Below are 22,552 nucleotides of genomic sequence, written 5' to 3'. Positions count from 1 at the left end.
TATTAGTCCAGGAATTTGGCTATTCCCCTCAGGTTAGCAGATCTGGGCAATATACTGCAGCGTGCTGGGCATGTTAGCCAGGCCCCACCTCATATTGAAGGTAGCACCAGTTCAGAATCCTACTTCGCTTCTGTGCAGGGGCTTTGGCGAAGGGGAAGAGACTTTTTGTCAGATTTTTCTCAATACTGATACTAATAGTCTTTCGTTCCCTTGCAATGACTTATGCCAAATATACTGTTCAAAACTGAACATGAACATTATATATAATGCTAGTGAAGATTCAGAGGTCAGATATAGAGATATATCTAGAAAGATTAGTTTCCTTGTTTCTTTTAAGAGATTCCATGGAACATACCTTGTGATACATCTGGACGATGTTGTTGTCTGTCTTTCTTTCTTTCTTTCTTTTCTTTCTATTTCTGTAGCACCTAGGAACCGTAGTCATGGATAAAGATTCCACTGTTCTAGGTGCTATACAGATTCATAACAAAAACTGAGTGAATGTTAAGAAACATCGAGATTAAATATTACCGAGTGGTAAACTCAATTACTGTGGTGCATTCTCATTCCCCCCCCCCCCCACAAAATCAGTGTGTTACCTTTAAATATTTTTTAAATATACAGCTAAGGTAACATAAATGCTACATGTGTTTTGGAAAGATGGTAATAGGATGATCTGTCAACTAAACTTTTTGCTCATTTTTTAGAGCCCAGTGATAGACCTCCAATTCTTCTGATTGCAAGCTCTGAAACTATTGAAGTATTATATCTTAATGGAAGCAAAGTTTCTACTCCAAACTCAGTGAAAGGAAATGGAATTAATACACTGGATTTTATATACAATAAGGACACAATTTGTTGGATTGAATCGAGAGAATCTTCAAGTCAGCTGAAATGTACCAAGATATCAAAATCTGGGAGATTAACAGATGAATGGATAATAAACATTGCTCAGTACCTTCACAGTAAGTATTTTAGTGGGATTCCATTAGCAAAATAGTATAAAATACCCATCTTTCTAGCAAACTTTGCTTGCAGACTTAAAAACTGTTATTTTGGTGCTTAGTGTTGCTGATATTTTAAGATATTCTGTTGCTCTGCTTAGGCATTAAACACTGAAAGGCACAGAAGCATTTTGCTGCTTTGTTGCTGTTTCCCTCTCTAACACATAGACACAGAGGCTTCAAAAAAGCTGTGAGTTTTCACAGAGTCTAAGTGCACTGTGTGATCGGTATGATATTACAAAAAAACAAAGCCATTACAGAGGAAGAAACTTGAAAATGCCTTTTTTTTTCTGAAATGTGTTGATAGATAAAATTTGTTGAAAACGATTGTTTACTTCCAGATAAACGATAAGATGCTAATTAACAACATGTACATATAATTGTCACAGTTACTCTAGATTAGTAGAGCTTCATTACTTTCAAACACTTGTAATATTTCCTAATTTACTGGACATTTCTCACTTTTGCACTAGGAAGATGTAGAGTCGCCCTCATGATGAATTATCTCTCTGTGCAGTTTAACTAGCCTAGAAAGATTGTGCAATGCTAAACTTTAGAATGCCTCTAAATTGGAATCTCCATCATTTTGCCCTCTTTTTTCTGAAAACCCTGCTCAGTCCTCTCTTAAGTAGTGATCGACTTGAGCCAGACAATTCTGATCTAGATTTTAAACCCCTTCACCACCAAGTCTGGGAGTGTTCGGACCAAGGGTTTGATTGGCACTATAATGGAGATGGGGCCAACTGGAAAATATGGCTACAAGTCCTAATAATGAATTTCTGCACTTAGGCAGATTTCACAACTACTATTCAGATCACCAAGAAAAATACCCTTTTCAGTATATGCCTATAGGATAAGGAACTTGATCCTTCTTACACATGCCTCCATGCCCATCCTTTACTACTTTGAAAATCAAGAACTTTTTTTCAGTCAGAGGAATTTACTACTTTCGCCACTGTCTGCCCTTCGAAGTGATCCTACATTTTTCCTCAGATACTAAGGCTACTTTGTATGTTTGAACTTGTTCTTATTTTACTTGGACTTCCATTGTGTATTTTTCACAGTTCTTTATATTTTCACTACAAAGTCCCAGTTTTCTTGTCAGTGGGACTGGAGTGGGCACTTCCTAAATATCTTTTTTGTTCTTTTTATTGCATAAAATGAAAGGAATTAGCTAGGGTTCTTCACAAAATTAATGGTTTATAATTAACAGTGTGTCCCCTCATCCTCTAAACTCCATCATCAAAGCACAGTCTCAATGCGCTTCTGTGCTCCCTATGCATAGAAAGACTTAACAGTCCGAATGCTGCAGGGTCTGCATTAGCACACCTGTTTTCAGAATCAGGGTTGAACTATGATTGGGAAATGAACATAGTGGCTCAAATCAGTGAGCTAATCAGTTTTTGTAGGCACTGTATTTTCACACTAGTTTGTGGACTCTATATATTTTTTTCTGAATCTTTACATCTAACTGTTTGGTCTAATTACTTTTGAATTGACATTTCCCTAGCTATGGAGTATGCTACAAAGATTTTCGTTTAATCTTGACTTAGATAACTATACTGTAGTCTCATTCCCTGCCTCATTGGCAGGATAAAAGTAGTCCACCTGGTGCTTCTAATCAGGCCAACCTCAAGAGGCACTAATTTCCGCTTGGAGTTACCTGAAACTGTATCCTACAGGGGAGAATAGGCCCTCTGATGGTACAATCCACAGCCTCTGGAGAATTAAATTTTAGCATCTCTCTCTCTCTCTCATACACACAGTTCATCTTATTTTTTCTCATTATGCAGGGTTTACTTACTATAAATTAATTAAGTTTTATTTGACAACCAATAAAGAACACCCGATTCGGCATCTTCCTGTGTCAGCCAAGCCTAACAAATGGTCATACCCATAGAATTCTTCAAAGAAAAATTAACAGTAGCTTCCCTACCACAGAAAGATATTCCCTTAGTTTCTCTTGTTTGGGGTTTTAGCCAATAACAGGCACAACAAGAACAAAGGGCCACCCCTGTGAAGTCTGTGTACAGAAAACAAAGAAAAATACTGCTCCTTGCAATGCTTCTTATCCCAATCTTGCAAGGTATCTGTTTGTGACTAAACACTATTCAATATCATTACCAATGATCTGGAGGAAAACATAAAATCAGTGATGGTAAAGTTTACATATGACACAAAAATTGGTGGAGTGATAAATAATGATGGGGACAGTTATATGGATTGACCTTGATTGCTTGGTGAGATAGGCTCATTTGAATAATATGCTTTTTAACAAAGCCAAATGCAAGATCCCATATTGAGGATTCTCTGTAAATTGAAGTCTTTAAATCAAGATTTGAGTATTTAAGTAACTCAGCCTGAGTTATGGGCCCACTACAGGAATGGATGGTTGAGGTTCTGTGCAGGAGACCAGACTAGATGATCATGAAGGTCCCTTCTGGCCTTAGAGTCTGTGAGGAACAAGGGGGTAGATCAAAGGAATCTTAGACACTTAAGCATTTTCCTGCCATTAGGCTATGGAATATTCTGGGATGGGTTTCTCTTAGTGACTCCTGTTAAAGCTGTTCCACTTTTTATAAGTAATTGAATAATCATGGGACCAAAGAAAGGGAGAGAGTGACTCCATAGCCCAGTTGTAAGGGTACTCCTCTGGGATTTGGGAGACTTAAGTTCAAGTCTCTGTTCCAATGACTGCTTAATTAGTTACAAAGAATAGAACAGTTTCAATAGGAGAGATTGAAAGACAGACCCACCCTGGAATGTTCCATAGTATAGTGGTTAAGGCACTTGCCTAAGAGACAGGGGCGGCTCCAGGCACCAGCACGCCAAGCGTGTGCCTGGGACGGCAAGCCACGGGGGGCGCTCTGCCGGTCGCTGTGAGGGCGGCAGACAGGTTGCCTTCGGCAGCATGCCTGTGGAGGGTCCGCTGGTCCCGCGGCTTCGGTGGACCTCTTGCAGGCGTGCCGCCGAATCCACGGGACCGGGGACCTCCCACAGGCAAGCCGCCGAAGGCAGCCTGCCTGCCGTGCTTGGGGCGGCAAAATACCTAGAGCCGCCCCTGCTAAGAGATAGAAGACGTGGCTTCAAATCCGTGCTCCAAATCAGGCAGAGGGTAGAATGGCACCTGGGCCTCCCACATCCTGGGTGAGTGTGCTAACCACTGGGCTAACAGTTGAAAAGAGGCACTGTCACTATGTGTGTGGGTTTTTTGTTTTTCTTGTGAAAATGGATTTAGGTGCCTAACTTCCTTACAAGGGCATAGTGTAGGATACTCCACTTTCCTTGGAATTTCCTAGTGGCTAGCCAAGGCAGCTCCATGCTCAAATCAGTGGCTGTGGATCACCATTCTGAGGTGCCCATATATTGTATTGAGAGCCTAATTCTGTAGATTCCATTTGGCAGCAGAGCACCTATAGTTAGGCATTGCGATGCTGAGCACTAAGTCCTCTTTGTGGATCCAGTCCAAAGAGTGAGAGAACATTTATAAGTTGGAAGACTATATTCTGAAAAGCAGGAAAAGGACGTAGGGGTCATTGCATGAGTTCCTGGTGGCATACTGTACCTAAGAATGTGAACATAATCCTTGGATATATAAGCAGGAAAATGTCAAGCAGGAGTAGGGAGGTGGTAATACCTCTGTATGGAATTAGTAAAACAGTTTATAGAATACTGTCTCCAGTTCTAGTGTCAACACTCAAAAATAATGTTGACAACTTGAAAAAGAGCTACAAGAATTATTCTGGAAAATTTGCTTATAGCAAGAGACTCAGACATGTGGTTTATTGATGAGAAAGTTAAAAGGTGACTTGTTCACAGTCCATAAGTACCTACCTACGTTGCGGGGGGAGGGGGGAATTCTTGTAGCAGACAGCTCTTTAATCTAACAGAAAAAAGCATAATGAGATTTGATGGCTTGAAACTGAAGCTAGACAAATTCAGACTATAAATGTGGAACAATTTCTGTGAGGGTAAGTAACCATTGGAACAATTTTCCAAGGGACATGGTGGATTATCCATCACTTTAAGTCAAGGCAGGATATCTTGAGAAATTATAATGTATATCTCAAAATGAATCTGTGGGTTTGATACAGAAATTATTTTATGAGAGTCTTGCACCTGTGTTGCACAAAAGGTCAGACTAGATTTCACAATGGACCCTTCTGGACCTAAAATCTATGAAGACTTCCATAAGTAGCTGTTCCTTCACAAGGCCAATTTAGGGAAATTCACACAATTAACTTCATGTCAGTTAGACTCATTAACAGAAAATTTAACACTTATTTCTGAATACTAATTTATTACTGCAAATATTTCCTTATTACAAATAACTGCTAAAACCTTAAGGCCTGATCCAAAGCCTATTGAAGTCAATGGTATCCTTTCCATTGACTTCAATGGATCTTGGATCAGGACCTTAAAAATAATTCCTCCACCTCCTAAAATACTCTTTGAAAGGCTTTATAAGTGTTGAAACAGGTGATGATAGGAGACTAGTGCCAGAAGACAACTCCGGCATGCTACACTTTTGCAAAATATTTTGATGTCTCTTGCTTTGATTCCAAAAAACTAATAAAAGGATAGCTGCCAAATTTCTAGTTTGTATAGAATCATCGAAATGTAGGGCTGGAAGTGATCTTGAGAGGCCAGCTTGCCCATCTCCCTGTGCTGAGGAAGGGTCAAGTATACCTATCAGAGGGGTAGCCGTGTTAGTCTGGATCTGTAAAAGCAGCAAAGAATCCTGTGGCACTTTATAGACTAACAGACGTTTTGCAGCATCCGAAGAAGTGGGTATTCACCCACAAAAGCTCATGCTGCAAAACGTCTGTTAGTCTATAAAGTGCCACAGGATTCTTTGCTGCTTTTAAGTATACCTATATCATCCTTGACAGGTGTTTGTTTTCTCCAAAACCTTTTTCATAAGGAAGAAGGATGACCATGGGAAAATATCTGATACTCCCAAGACATCCCTTGTTTGCTTCCTTTGTAGTAAAAATATGACAATCTAATTTCTTTTTAACTTTGGGAAGAACCACCCACAACTAGGAACTGGTATGCCAAATTTTAGCCCAAAGGAAAATTTAATATCTAATTCAGAATGTGATTAAACAGCAGGTCTTCAATAGAGATCCTGTGAGTCTTTAACAATAGAGGTGCTGCTATCATAGACTTGATATTTCAAAAGTTTACTTCTGAGCATAGGGCTTAGCGCCATTAGCTAACCTATTGATTTTAATGGGAGAACTGGTGTTAGTGAGTGTAACTGTCCCACTTAGTGTTTGCAGGACTTAGTCAATATTGCTGACTCTTGCAAATTTTTGATTTTGGCCCCTGCTATAGCAATCTTCCAGTGATGCCAAAATCTCTGGCCATCACATGATCTGGGGGGAGTAAAATAGACAGAGAAGCTCCTTTAGTCTAGTGGAGATTGTACTAAAGTGTATACTCCAATACCATGCATTCTAGTCCTGGATGCTATTAATATTTCTGTGCCTTTTACAATCCTTACTATGATCCAAAGCCTAGGCATACATATCAGTCACACTTCTGATAGATAACTGAGATCTTGCAAAAGGTTCCCTGCAGGCAGAGTTGCCAGTGGAACCTGGTTTTCTAATATAACAAAAGCCTAATCTCACCTGTTTTGCCACATAGTCTTTTGCAAGAAATGTAGCAAATAACATGCGTCTGTTGACCAGGCTTACCACACTGTTGAGAAGCTGGAAAACCCTAAGGAACGGATTGTTGGATCTAAGAAGCCCTGGTATACAGGTAACGTAGAGTATGTCTACACTGGCAAGTTTCTGTGCCACAAGTTATACCACTGTTATTAAAATGCTGGAATTAAACAGCTGCTGTGTGTCCACACTGCGTTCCTTGTGATACTGGAGCAGATCCACATTAGCAGCTCTTGCAACATCAAAGACAACAGTGCATTGTGGTAGCTATTCCACTGTGCAACTGGCCGCAGGGTTTGCAATGCCTCATGGGACAGACACAGCGTCAGATGATGCAGGTTTCCCAATCCCATTGTTCCATGGGCATCCTGCTACACTGCCAGCTGCTTTTCAAATCAAAGGGGGTATGTGTGTGTGTGTGACAGGGAGTGTGTGTGTGTATGGAGAGGGGGAGAGAGACAGTGTGTTTTGGGGGACAGCGAGTGTGTCAGCATGCTGTCTTATAAGTTCAGACAGTGGCAGGAAGCAACCTGTCCTGAGGCAGGGGGTGGGGGAAACCCCGACATCAGCCCCTGCCTCCCTCCCTGGGCTCTCTGCACAGCAATCTCTCTCTCACACATACACAGACACCTGCCTCCGTGTTCAGCAGCACGAGCATTCCACATTAATGGTTTGCTTTGTGTCCCAGAGCAGATCAGCACAGCACACAAAGGCTGTCAGAAACAGTTGCTTTGAAAGGGGAGGGGCGGATGTCTCCAGGGCAGCCGAGTTCAAAACAATGAGCAGAGCGATCACGTGAGGCATTAGGGGACAGCTCTGGAGGCCAATTACAGCGCAGAAAGCAATCAAGTGTCTACACTGGCAATAGAGCGCTGGAGCCTCTGTGCAAATAGGCTTACAAGTCTCGTTGAGGTGGGGTTTTTGCAGCACTGCAACTGAGGAGTTTCTGCGCACAAAGTGGCTCAGCAGTGTGAGCACAAAAAGCTGCTTTACTGTGCAGAAACTTGCCAGTGTAGACAAGCCCTGAGAGAAGTGATGGAAATGACTAGCCCTGATATAGAGGTGACTGGGGAGCCCAAGAGGAGGGACAAAAGGATTTGTGAAATTCTGATAGGAAGGTCAGCAAATGAATACCTGTTTCATAATAAATGGGAAACAATTAGTGGAAATTTTACATGGAAACTTAATATTATGTTGAGGGGAAACTAACATATGAAACACTAGGTACAAAGGTGATTGTGTCTCCGGAGTGGGTGTTTGGGGCATTACTGATGAACTTTAGAGCTTTTTACCTGTGGCTCACCAGGTTTGAATCCTGCCCAGTGTAGCAAGGATTTATAATTGTTCCCATCTAATAGCAGCTTGGTAGCCCCTATAGGATATGCGTTTGGTAAATCTGAGTTTCATCTCTCATGTTACAAACTGCCCACTGTGCTTTGCACTAGATGATAACAAGCTCTTCAGGGCAGGGACTGTCTCTTACTAAGTGTTGGTACAGGATTCAATATAATGGTGGTCCTGATCCCAGTTGAATGCTCTAGTGAGAGCCAAAATTGCCATAGTCACTATAAATCTGTGAGAGTTGGTAACCCTGTGATTGTCGCATATCCTGGAGGTGGAAAGGGGGGGTTAAAAAATCACGTAGACTAACAGAACATGATTTAATTTTTTAATCTCATGATTTTTAATTTATTTTTACATTTATTTTATTATACTTTTAACTTCTGGGATTGGGGACACTGCTGAGTAGCCTATAATGTAGAGCACTGGCATTGCACATAACTCCATTAAGCATCCGAGATAAAGTCCACTGAAGTCAGTGGAAAGATGCCCATTGACTTCAATAGATTTTGGATTAGGCCCTAAAATACTAAATAACTGAAGGTGCCTTTCAGTTATAATAGTCAAGATTTTTTAAAATAATAATAATAATAAAACCTCTTCCTTTTTTGTGAGTCAATTTGAACATAATAAACCTTGTTTTTGGTTATACAGTTTATGATGTCAATGAATGGAGCATTCATTCTGAAATGGAAAATTTCAATGTAATGGAAATCTTTTCAGTGGAGTAAATCATTTTTGGCAAAGTCAGTTTTAAGCTGTGTAATTTTCTCGGTTGGTTTGGAAACAAAGTGATTTAATGTTTGGAAGTAATTTAATGAGGGGAATGGGGCAGGCATGTGCAAGGAGGTTGGGCTCTCCTGTCACTGCTTATAAACCCTGTATTTTATCAACATGTCACAGAACAGATGCAGTATGCTATGGTGGGCTACGCAGTCACCATGACAGTTCTTGAGTTGCTGATAAAGTTTGAATATTCTTTCCATGCATAATTACATAAAATCTCTGTCACACCATATAAGCAAAAATAATTAGCTAATTGAAAAATGCTTCAATACCTGTCATTATATATGGTTCCAGAGTCTTTTTTGCCTTTTTTCAACTTGTTTTCAGGCCATGCACCAGTATCTTATCTGCATACCTAATTCCTTTATAAATATAAAAAAGTCCAGTGCTATTTCCATTTTAGTTCAGAAATATTCAGCCCAGGTTCACTTTCATTTTGAGAGTCTTTCAGGAAAGCAGCAGTTGCTCCTTGAGTCAGCCCAGTTGGCAGTATTCCCCAGGATTATTTTCAAATGGAAAAAAAAATTGCTGCCTGTAAAGTTAACTGAACTACCTGAGGAAAGATGGACCAAATGAGATGAAGGCTCAGATTTTTAAAGGTATTTAGATGTTGCTCTGGTCAGTATTGCAATGCTTAATTGACTCTAGGAGCCTAAGAGTCCATCTCAGGGGCGGCTCCAGGCGCCAGCACGCCAAGCGCGTGCTTGGGGTGGCATGCCACGGGGGGTGCTCTGCCGGGAGGTCCACCGGAGCCGCGGGACTGGCAGAGCGCCCCCCACGGCGTGCCGCCGTGCTTGGGGTGGTGAAATCGCTAGAGCCGCCCCTGGTCCATCTACACAGCAGCCGGTGTGATTCCCAGCTCAGGTAGAGGTGCACATACTAGCTCTGCTTGAGCTAGCACTTAAAAGAAGCAGGAGGTCCCCGGCAGCATGTGCTAGTCACGTGAGTATGCACCCCAAGGGTTGGGCAGGACTGTACTCTGTACTTGGAATAGCTTCAAGAGAAACTCATACCAGCATACTCCTAGTTTGGTGGTCAGGGCACACTCCTAGAAGACAGGAGACCTCAGTTCCAGTCCCTGCTTCAAATCAGGCAGAGCAGGGATTTGGAAATACATTGCCTTCATCCCAGGAGAGTGCCCTAATCCTTGTGCTATATGGTAGGAAGGGTGTGTGTCCCTCCTTTCTAGCAAGAATGGGCTGATCTGGTTTAGGCACCTAAACCTACACCTAGGAGACGGTTCACAGTTGTGAATCCCAAGAAAAGATAGGTGCATCCCTCTGGTCTGTCAGGCACTTAAATACTTTTGTGGATCTGGGCCTAAAGTCCCTCTCCTTTCCTCTGTTATAGACTCCTGGCTAATGTTGGTGGCTCCCAACTCACCTTGAGCGCTGCTGTGAATCCCATTTTTAACCCCATGAACCCTGGGCTCCTAACTCAGGGCTGTGGATTCAGCGGCAGGGCACCTAAACGTTAGGCATTGCAATGCTGAGCTTGAGTCCCCTTTGTGGATCTAGCCCTAAGGCCCAGATCCTTACAAGTGTTTAGGCACCTAGCACCCACTGATTTCCAATCAAAGTTAGGCCCAGATCCTGAAAGGTACATAAGTGCCTAAGTCACTTTTGAAAATGAGACTTAGGATCCTATGCAAGCTAGGCATTGTAACATTGACAAGAGCAACGCCTAAAATACCTTTACAAATCTGGGCCAAAGTAATTAAACTTAAATCATTAATATAAGTTTGGTAAAAGTCTGTATACCTGTTATAATCCACTGTGATAGACCCAGGCCAGTTGGGTACAGCAGAATAGCAGAAGGCAGATATACTGGCCACTGGATTAACAGTTTTCTGGTCCCTGACTGACCAGAGCAGGGGCTGCTCCAGGCTAATGAGAACACCTGACTCTAATTAATCTGCAAAGAGTCAGGTGAGGCCATTAAGTTAATGTGACCACCTGACTCTAAGGCCCTGCTGATACTATAAAAAGGGCTCACTCCAGTCAGGCAGGGGAGAGCCAGGGAGCCAGAGGAGAGGAAGTGCGGCTGAAGAGCTGTTTAATGAAGACACCGTCAAGCCATCGTTAAGAGAGCCCTAAGGTAAGGGTGAAGAAGGGAGAAGCAGGAGAGCTGTGGGGAAGTGGCCCAGGGAAATGTAGCAACTCTAGCAGTGAAAGGTTGGCAGCCAACAGCTGCTACCATTAGGGTCCCTGGGCCAGAACCCAAAGTAGAGGGCGGGCCCGGGTTCCCCCCAACCCACCACTACAGGAACATCTCCTGGGAGGGGAAGTCAGGCCCCTGTCAGGACAGGAGGCTAAATTGTTCTGAAATAAGCTCCCAGGGACAACAGAGACTGTGGGAGTTTTCTCACCAACCTCCTTGCAGGCCTATGATGAAAAGGGCTCAGTAGACTGTAACCCTGGCCCGAGAGAGAGAAGGGCTACGTGGAGGGTCACAGTGAGCCTTTGAGGCTAGCATAAACCGCCTAGAAGCGCAGGACCCACGGGAGCAAGGTCAGAGCTCTGCCACACCACACCCTATATTGCCTCAAATCAACAGATTGCCCTTCCTTTTTCTTATGTTAAACGAACATATACAAACTTGTACAAACAGCAGTTCTGTTTAGCTTTCACAAAGTACCATGCATTTTCATAAGTTTTTTTTAAATTATATAATTACTGTGGGCAATGTTCATATATAATTTCTTTATAAACTGTCACATTGAAAGTGGCCAGAAGGCTCAATCCAAGAAACTACTGCTTCCATTTAGAAAGATATTGTGTGGTGAGGAACGCAGAGCTACTACAGTACCTCATTTCAGTGATTCCAATATGTTTTCAAAGTAATAGAGAACATTAATATTGGGTGTTTCACTCAGGGGAAGTCCTACCAAATAAGGCATTTAACATTAGACTGGTCAAAAACCTTACAAATATAGGGCAAGAGTATGATCATCCCCATATGAGTGTGCAAGAGGGAGAGATGGTGCATGTATCCTCCTATATCCCTTACACATCTGTGCAAGGGAGTGGCACCATGTCATTCTTTGCTTGCAGGGAAGCAAGGATGGTGCAGTGGTTAGGGCCAGGTTTAATTCCCTGGTCTTGCACAGACTGCCTGTATGACTTTGAGTAAGTAACTTAGTCTCTAGTTTCTCAGTCCCCCATCTATAAAATGAGGATAATAGCATTCTGTACCTCACAGGGCTGTTATGAAGATAAACACATCAAAGATGATAAGGTGCCACACTGATCTGGGCCGTCTATGTACAAGTAGATAGAACTCCACAAGGTTGCTGGCAATAGCCTCACTCAAGTGGTCAGAAAGGGGTGGTATGGGAACAGACACCGTACCTTTCCAAAGCAAGGTGCAGAAGCTGCAGTCCAGAGAGTTTGGGTTAAGTATTGTGCTTCTCTGAAATTACAGTTGCCATAGAACAGTTTATATGGTCTATTGTGGGCTGTATGGTTTAATATTTGGTAGCATTCCATTTATGATAGGTGCATTATAAATCATTAAGGGTCATATCCTATCACTCTTATTCAAATTGAGAAATACCGTATCAATGGGAATGCTCATGGAATAAGGTGTATTTCAATGTAAGGGTGGCAGAATCAAGTCATAAATAAGATTCATCCAAGCATTTTGCTCCTGTTGGCCATTTTTTTTTCAGGAAGGGGAACAAAAATAACTGGTGCATAGGTCTAAAACATCCTCTATTACTGTTTATTTATTTATTTAATAATTAATTACTTACTTGCATTATAGTAGTGGCTTGATGCTCCAGCTAGCCCTGTACAAACATTTGTCTGCCTGGAAAATACAATGCCTGTCTTACTACCTTAATTTAAGACAAAATGGCAGGGCCGCCCAGAGGATTCCAGGGGCCCGGGGTCTTCGGTGGCGGGGGGCCCCGCTTCGGCGGTAAGTCGGCGGTGGGGGGGTCCTTCCGTTCCGGGACCCGCCGCCAAAGTGCCCCAAAGAGCCACGGCGGGGACCCCCCTCCGCCAAATTACCGCCGAAGACCCGGCTGCACTCTGGCGGCGGGTCCCGCTTCGGCTGTAATTCGGCGGCGGGGCGGTCCTTCTATCCCAGAAAGGAAGGACCCCCCGCCAGCGAAGACCGGGAGCAAAGAAGCTCTGGGGGCCCGGGCCCCACGAGAGTTTTCCGGGGCCCCCTGGAGCGAGTGAAGGACCCCGCTCCAGGGGCCCCAAAAAACTCTCGTGGGGGCCCCTGCTGGGCCCAGGGCCTGGGGTATATTGCCCCACTTGCCCCCCCCGGGCGGCCCTGCAAAATGGAACAAATAGATGACACAAATAAGTGGGACAAAGAGAAGAGAGGGAGGGTGTGGTAACAGTAACATAAGCATGGTTTTTTGGGGGTTTTTTTTGTTTTTTTATCACAAACTAGCTATGTCCACAGTTTTTAGGTACAGATAGTTTTGTTTGTTTTTGTTCATTTCACACTATGATGCGGGGAATCTTGGAGCTTTGTGACATTAGATGTGTATGTTATCTCATGTTTTTTGATGGCTGGCAGGAACACCACTTTGGTAGTCATCTCTTAGTACAGTATTAATTGTTCTGTATTATAGAAATAGATATACCTCAGTATAATTATGGCCTTAATTATTTCCAGAAACCTTTTATAATTATATGAAACAACTGGTATTTGTTTTTTGGAGAAAGGGAGAGAGCTAGAAAAAACATAATATATGGTGTTTTAACTATAAAAAAGTAACTGTCCTCCTTCTTTAGTAATCCTAAGAGATAAATTCAGTCTGTTAAAACACTTGGTGTGATTTTGTTTTTATAGTGAATGAAATACTGAGCTAGCTACTTTAACTGATTTGACGATACAGTGTGTTTAAAGATGATTTTTTTAAATATTCCTGTTAATAATATCAATCAGATGTGATTTAAATTAGGCTGACGTTTATTCTTTAATAGATTTCCGGTGTATTCTAAACCAGTGCATCAACAAAATCCACTTTCTCAAGTGTCAGCAAACTGGACAAGTGTTGCACTACAGGTCTTTGTTTCTTCTTTAGCCTACTGTGTTAGAAAGAGAGAGAGAATATAACTCATGCTCAGAACTCTTCATGTTTTCTTTTGCCTTAATATGTTAGAGACAGAAACTCATACTTATAACTCTTCATAATATCTACATTATGAAAAATACATAACATGTTTCATTTGGAAATATCAGAAATGCTGATCAGTAAAGACAACTTAAACATTCTCAGAAATTAATATTTAACTGAATATAATACTTCCCTTTGGGAAAAGAAACAAAGCTTTAATTCCTAATACTAGTGTAGCCACCAGTTTTTGTATTTAATATCAGCCAGTCCATACAGTGCTCGGAGGAAAAACGTTGGCATGCTTGTTTATGGGCTCAATATACAGCCTGTGAAATTAAGACATATATCATAGTTATGCTGATTCAACCGGGTGAATACAGTGTACTTCAAATATTGTGAATCAGTGTTGTTTCTTTTGTGATCCTCTCCTGGTACAATAAACCCTTAAATGTGAATTCACTCTTAAAAAGCTGACTATAATAAGTAAGTTTTATATTATCCCTTGAGAAGCATATCTGAGAGGCCTGTGCTCACCTACTATATTAAAATATTTTAAATTTTTCCCCTAAGTCATTTTCCTTAATAACCTTTTACTACAAAAGTAAATCCATATTTTATTAAAATATTTTATTCATCTTTAAAAATTTAATTATCTGCTGTTTGGCATCTTTATGGGAAAACATTAAAGTGGCAGTATTATTTTTAAAAAAGGAAGACAATTTTTATGATGTTCATGACACAGAAGGCAGGCAGTGTTCTGATGAGAAGGTGGAAGGCCAGACTCTCCCGCCTTTGAGGAAGGGCAATTAGAATAGCCAGCTGTGGTAAACTAACATGGCCATGTCATGTTCTCCTCAACAGTTCCTTCCTCTTAAGTCCACATGCTTGATGAGACAGCTACTGATGCAAAATTATGCTGTAATTTTAAGATTAACTGCAGATGATTTAACTGCTTTGAAGTAAATAACCAGTTCTGATTTACTGTCTCAACAGATTTATAAAAAGCTTTTTGAATGTGCAGTTTAAACAAAGATTGTTATAGCTCTACACCTCTATAAATCTTCCTTTATTGTTCAACATAGATGCCAGGCTGCTAGGATCCCATTACAAGTTTACAGCCATTTGGCAACACACTTGAAAGTCACTAAAGCAGAAATTAGAGGTGTGTTGTTTTTCCACTGTTCACACTTGTTTCTGACATGAGATTGGCAGCAGAAAATTCACTCCCTACAGAAATATTTAGCCCTTGGGATTACCTCATTTCACTGTGTTGGCAAATTTCACTCACACACACACACACACACACACACACACACACACACACACACACCACCTCCACCCCCCACATGTTATATTGTAAAACACAGTTCATATACAGAGCATCATGGCAAAAGAGTTTGTGAAAAATGAGGCATTAAAAGAAAATGGAACCCATTTTGCCCATTCCAGGAACCTGATTTTTTGAAAGGTAGACAGCATTTCACAGCATGAGTAAACTTAGAAATATTCTTAAAAATAAGGCCCAGATTCTGCTATCCTATTGTAAAACTCATGACCAAGTGACAGAGTTGATGGGAACTGAGAGGTGAACCTTGTTAAGCTTCCTTGGAAAGCTTCTCTTAGGCAGATGGCTTTGGCCGGAAAAGTGACTTCTGAAGCATGCAGATCCCTGGGATCCATGATGAAAGAAATTTGCAGCCTCACTATAAAGTGGCCCCTGTGCAGTGATGACTGAGCACCTTCTGGTCAGACAACATCTTTCCTGCCATGTCCATGCAAATATTTCTCTACAAAGAAGGTGGAAATATGAATTGAAACTTGGAGCGGTATTGACTCCTTCGCAGGTCTCTTCTTGGATAGTTACCAGGCTCACACTGCATTTGTTGGATGTGGTTCATTCTATACTAGCATGCCTCTTACCAATCTCTGAAGATTTGGAAAGGTAGGGCTCCTCCAGAGTTAAAGGAAGTATGGCGCAGAGCACCTGTTCCTTCAATTTTGTGCAGCCAACCCAGTTATACAGCTATCTGCTCTCCTATAGCTGTGTTAACAGAAGTAAGCATATTGGCTTGTTTGGCCAGATTCTGCTTTCAGTTATACAGATGCTAGTCCATGGAAGTGAGCACCATAGGCCAGAGAGTGGAATCTTTACTCATCTTGGTGAGCACTTAGGAGAGGTCCCTTTGAAGTCAATGGAACTATGCTTGTCAGCAAATATTCAACATAAGTGTTCTAAAATTGGGCCTTGTGGTTTTACTAAACTGGCTACAGCATAAGCAGGATAAAAATTCCTATGTTAATCTAAAGGCTAAACTCAGAATTTTCAAGTCTGTGTGCCTAAAATTAGTTTCCTAATTCCATATTTAGGAACCTAAATATAATGCAAGTTTTCCAAACGTGCTTGCAGGTCCCACTCATTTCAGCAAGACTTGCATGTGTTCATCACTTTTTAAAAATCCGGCTGCTTTTATTTAGGAGTCTAAATATAGGTTAGGATCCTAACTTTAAACTCTTTGGTTTGAACATTTTAGCCTAAACTCTCCCCTCCCTCCCACAAAAAATCAGTTTTGAAAAGTAAGTGCCTCTTAGCAGACTGTAGGGTTGAACAGAATACATATTGTGCCTGTAAGATGTATTATAACCCATATTTTTGCAATTTAAATTCCCTGTTATTCAGGGAACAAGGTCACTGCATAATGTCATTTCATTTGAGAAATTTAGGGTGAAGGTGCATGAAGCTCTGAAGAATGTTTACATTTGATTTATTAGACTTTTTTCCAAACTCTTTACAAATACAAATTGAAACAAAGTGATGTTCTGGAAAAGCTGCTTCCTCAAAAAGAATAGATATTTGGGGCTGATTCTCAGAGGAAAATGGATGGATATGTCTCATCAGTTTTTGTTTTTTTTGTTTGTTTTAAAGAAATTTGACTTACGGCATATTTGTCAGAAGCTCAGTATGTATAAATGAGTCTGCTTAAGCTAAGTAATGTTTGTAAATGGTGCAGGATTGATAATTATGGCAAATGGCTATCCAGTGAAGATGCACAGCATAGGCAATGCCTGTCTAGTCTTCCTCGCACCACCATGTCAGCATGTATCAACTATTAAATAATTGGTGGGATCGATGCTAGGTGTCTCTTGGATCTGGAAAAGATAAAGAGGCTCATTTCCTTTAATGAAGACATGGCTTTTTAAATAAGACGCATTTAAAAATCTATCTTGAGAGGCAAAATTTGAAGGCAGTAATATAAAGCTGTCCTCCTCCTGAAATAAATTCTTTGTTCCTTTTGCACATACATTCTTTTGTCTCTTTCTTTAAAAACAGATACTACAATCACCAGAACTCTCACTATTGTATTGTGAGTTGTCAAGGCTGATTCCCCACTCTGGCACTTTGAGTGCAGAAGGTAGGAGCCTGCAAGGATTCTAAAAATTAATACTGGTCACTCCCAAGGTTACAGCTTTTTTCTGATCTTGGATGGGTAGATACCGCCACTACCCAAGTGCAAAAACCTTTTGAGAACCCAGAAAGGCGAACTTGGGAATTCCTTCCTGTGGGGTACCCTCAAGCCCTTTCAAACCCCCCCCCCACCCTCCAGGGAAGAGCTGAGAAAGAAAAACAAAGGAAATCAGCTGTTGCCACCAGCTAATTAAACAACATATGCACAAATCTCTTAGGGACACAAAAATTCAATCCTGTTCTTAAAAAGGGTACATTTTATTAAAAACCAAAAGAAAGAAAATACATCTAGAACTTAGCTTTTTGCTAGGCTTAAAAAAACAATTATGAGGATTAAGCATCAAGATAGCTTCTTTAGGTCCAGTTTAAAGGTTAAAGGAAAACAAAAGCATCTGGAGTTAGCACAGAGGAGTCCACAAGCCATAAAGAAATAAAAGAGATAAACCTAATTGCATCTTCCTAGATATTTCCTGATCTACTTACATATCTGGGGTTTCAAATGAGTAGTTTCTAGGTATGATCTGAAGATTTTCCAAAGCTTTTTACAGCATAGTTCCAGCCTTGTCTCTGCTCTGTCCCCTCTCTCCGGAGAACAACAACAGACAGACAAAAGGGAAGTGTTTTCCCAATTTTTAAAAGTTCTAGCCATCCCATTGGCTCTTTTGGTCAGGTGCCCACTCCCTTCCTTTTATCTAAGATGGGAGACTTTTTAACCCTTTATAGGTAAAGCAAGTAGAGAACAACTACTAAAAGGGATTTTATAGCTAACTTGCTGGCTGGGTGGGTGTCCATAAAAGGGAGCTATTCTCCTTCCCCCCTTCATTTATCACATGAGTCTTGCAGTATGTGATGGATTTCTGCTAGAATCTCAACTTCTATTGTTGGGGTGGGGTGGGAGATGAGGTTTACAGCCTTCACAGTTACGGCGAAAAGCTTGAAAGAAACAAGAGCACCCTAAAGGCACAGAAACCAAAAGGAAAGAACTGAGACTTTATTATTTTTTATGACTGTCATGATTATTAAACCATCCCATGACCTTCGGAGGCCTGACTTTTTTGAAAACTGTGGGTTGGTAATACTGCCTTCGGCAGAATCTACTCATGTTAGATTATTGTAATTAACCTTTTGCCTCCTTATTAGGCACTGTTAACTCCCACTGCAGAATGCAGTCACCAGAGGGTTCCATTACCCTTCCTGTTTGGGAAAGAGCAGTACTTAGGTCCCCTGCCCTCTATATCTGTGAAACGACTATAGTTGGAAGCTGTGGGACAGCAGCCTGGGAGCTAGCTATGGGGAAAAAGGCTGGGCAGCTTGGGATCTGGGACTGAAAGATGAAGAGCTGGGCTGGGAAGCAGCTTGTTTCTGGCAGAGTGGCCAGCAGTAGTTGTGCCAGGCAAAGACTTGACGGTAGACTGCAAACAGGGAAGCTGTGAAAACAGCTCTGAACAAGAAGGACCAAAGGACTGAAGTCTGGCTAGTGAATGATAGCCTCCTGAAGAGGAGAGGCCTCCAGTAAGTATCCCTTGCATTAAGCCTGAGCAGTGGTGGCACCAGCCTCTTCCAGGTGGAGGGCCTGGGGTGGGCTAGACAGAAAATGGGGTGGGGTGCTCCTGCTCCCCACGAGGCCCTGCCTCTTTCCGTAGCCTTTCCCCGCTTCCTCCTAAGTTCCAGCCCCACCTCTTCTCACCCCCGCTCCAAGACCCTGCCTCCTGGTCGGGGATGAGGCTGCTCCTCAGCTATCCACCATGTTACAACTGCTCACAGCTTAGAAATAGCCACCAGGATGAGGGGACCTGGCTCTGGGGCCAGCAGAGCCTTTGCGGAGCAGCAACCAAAGGAGGCATGGCCCAGAAGCCTGGGTAGGTCAGTCCATGCAGCTGTGGAGAGCCCCAGACCCTCTACCTGCCCTGGGCGGCACACCCCGGCAGGCATGGACATGGGCCGGGGGCTGCTCTTGGGCACCCTGGTGCCCCACCTGAGCTAACTCCAGCACTGCTGCTGGTGGAACTGCTGCCACCTTCAGAGCTGTGCAGCCAGAGAGCAGCCGCTGCTACAGGGTGGCTATGGCAAATTTTGTGGTGGTAGTAGCCGTTGCTAGGCCAACCCGTAGCATCATCCCGAGCCTGAGGAGCCTTACTTCCAACCACAGTAGAAAATTTTGACTTTTTGGTCTAATATTTTGGTCAAAAACTTTTTTTTTTTGGCTTAAAGCTGAAATAATTCAATTAAAGCTGGCAATCTGGTTCCTCTTGGGACTTGTAGTTTGCCTCTCTCATGCTCCTGCTTTCCCCTCTGGCTGGAGTGCATCTGCCATGTACCTTCTCTGCTCATGGTGAGGGAAGGATAGTACCTCAGAGAAGTCCCTTGCCATGGTGTATCATGGCAGATGTAATCCAGCAAGAGAGCCTGGGTCCTAGAGAAAGTGGGACTGCCTAAGGCATCTGAACTACAACTGCTATGAGTATTGAATTTAGATATTTTGGTTTGCATTTTTTGACGAAACATCAACATTTTCCAATCAAAGCAGTCAATTATAGTGAAAAAAAATGTGTTTGATCAAAAACCCAATTTTCTATTAAAAAAAAAAGTTACAAGAGAAAATTCTTGACCAGTGCTACTGTTTACATACAGACATTTACACGTGAACAGCTCTAAAATGAGCCATACACTATTGACTTACTATCATTCTATAGCTTCCTCATTTGATTCTCATACTCACACTCTGTTACCCCCACCAGGAACTGCACAAAAGTTGAAAATTCAAAACATAAAATCTACTACTATAGTAAACTGGCCAAAAAACAGATTTTGTTTGTGAATTCCTTCCCACTCCCAAAATCAGTACAAAAGATCTACAGTAGAACCTTAGAGTTACAAACACCGGAGTTATGAACTCACCAGTCAACCACACAGCCCATTTGGAACTGGAAGTACACAATCAGGCAGCAGCCAATACAAAAAACAAACAACCCAAATACAGTACAGTACTGTGTTAAACATAAACTACTAAAAAAAAAAAGGGAAAGCAGCATTTTTCTTCTGCATAGTAAAGTTTCAAAGCTGTATTAAGTCAATGTTCAGTCGTAAACTTTTGAAAGAACAACCAAAACATTTTCTTCAGAGTTATGAATGTTTCAGAGTTCTGAACAACCTCCATTCCCAAGGTGTTTTTAACCCTGAGGTTCTACTGTATACTAAACTCCCATCTGAAGCGGTTATTTCTTTTAAAAAAATGGGCTACAGTTTTACTGGGGCGGGGCAAGGTGAAGAATCACCGCCTACAAAATTACATTTCACAGGTTTTAGGGGAGAAACCAAGCTGTTTGGGGGTTTGTTGGCTTGTCTTTGGTTTTTGCTTGCATTTTTGGCTAAAAGGAATTACATTATCCTTCAAAATATTCAGGTACAAACTTCCATAATCATTCTGGAAAAGAACCTGTATCTAAATATATACTATATGGATTAATGGAAATAAATCCAACCACAATCCCAAAATGAAACAGAAGATTCAGTTTTGATGTCAAGGAAGCTCTTATACTATAGCTGATATGAAGTCACTTTGATGGCATTAGAGCTATGAAATAAAATGAACTTTTAGTGTTAAAAACATTAACCAAGGACACATTTCCCTTGATAATTGCCATTTAGATTGTTCTTGTCAGCCTTTAGTGGATCCTCAAGAGCCTCAGATAGCACTCACAACATACGGTGTTCTGAGGTCGGAAATCCCCTAAGCCAGTGGTGGGTAACCTGCGGCCCCAGGGAAATCTGCTGGCAGGCCGTGAGACAGTGTTTACATTGACTGTCTGTAGGGATGGCTGCCTGCAGCTCCCAGTAGCCGTGGTTTGCCGTTCCCGGCCAATGGGAGCTGCGGGAAGTGGCAGCCAGCACATCTCTGTGGCCTGCAACACTTCCTGCAGTTCCCATTGGCCGGGAATGGCGAACTGCAGCCACCGGGAGCTGTGGGCGGCCGTGCCTGCGGATGGTCACTGTAAACACTGTCTCGCGGTCTGCCGGTGGATTACCCTGACGAGCCGTATGCGCCCCTCGGGCCACAGGTTGCCCACCACTGCCCTAAGCACTTTTTGAAGTTTTAGAAGCTTGATTTTCTAGCTTAAAAATGTACAGAGGATTTGAATTTGTTATTCGGAAAGAAAGAGACATAAAATGTGCCCATTTCTGAAGCATTGTTGTCTTTGTTTTTATTGGAAGCATCAAAAAACCTTACAAAAATCTAGTTTGTCCACCAAAAACTGAACGAGGACTATATGCCCTTCTGCAAGATTTCTTAATCTCTATTATATTATTTGTCCCTAGATACCAAAAATACATAAGCCTCTTCACGTGTCAAGAAAAAAATGGGATTTGTGCTAAAACGTGTACAGAGACAATTTGTTAGTCTTCCTCCTTGCAGTGGCAAAATCAAAGCCCTTTATGCAATATTTAGTGCATTGGATACTTTTGCTTTTACTGAGTCCTTTAGACAATAAAGTAACCAATAAAAGGATATAGAGGGTTTTTTCCATTTTCTATGAGCTCACACTTCCTTTTGGAAGTCTTATTTCTAGAGGAAATTAGTATGTTTATATTAAGAGCAGTGCAGACACTATAAAAGACTATACGTATTTACAAGCAATTGGAATTAAAAACACACAACATGTAACATGAAATGTAAGATATTTTAGAGTTCTGATGACATCAGGATAACCTAGGGAATTACAGACCAGTCATCTTAACTTCTGTACCTGGAAAGATAATAAGGCAAATAATTAATCAATCAATTTGCAAACATCTAGAAGATAATCAGGTGATAAATAACAGCATGGATTTGTCAAGAATAAATCATATCAAACCAACCTGATAGCTTTCTTTGACAGGGTTACAAGCCTTGTGGATGGGGGGGAAGTGGTAGATGTGGTATATCTTGACTTTAGTAAAGCTTTTGATACTGTCTCGCATGATCTTCTCATAAACAAACTAGGGAAACACTACCTAGATGGAGTTACTGTAAGGTGGGTGCATAACTAGTTGGAAAACCATTCCCCAAGAATACCGTAGTTATCAGTGGTTCACAGTTATGCTGGAAGGGCATAACGAGTGAGATCCTGCACTGATTAGTTCTGGGTCCAGTTCTGTTCAATATCTTCATCAATGATTTAGATAATGGAATAGAGAGTGCACTTACAAAGTTTGTGGATGA

General features: G+C 41.7%; 1 protein-coding gene across 1 annotated transcript in view; it reads left to right on the top strand.

The window, feature by feature from the left end:
- LRP1B (LDL receptor related protein 1B) overlaps window positions 1-22,552 on the top strand; it is a 1,288,869-nt gene that overhangs the window by 617,556 nt on the left and 648,761 nt on the right. Inside the window, exon 8 of the mRNA XM_045032831.1 lies at window positions 708-965. Coding sequence (XP_044888766.1) covers window positions 708-965 — 258 coding nt within the window. The remainder of the gene's footprint in view (window positions 1-707; window positions 966-22,552) is intronic.

Source organism: Mauremys mutica, chromosome 10 (assembly GCF_020497125.1).
Source record: "Mauremys mutica isolate MM-2020 ecotype Southern chromosome 10, ASM2049712v1, whole genome shotgun sequence".
Lineage (NCBI taxonomy): Eukaryota > Metazoa > Chordata > Testudines > Geoemydidae > Mauremys > Mauremys mutica.
Note: the sequence above shows the minus strand (reverse complement) of the source record. Positions and strands in the feature narration are given on the sequence as shown.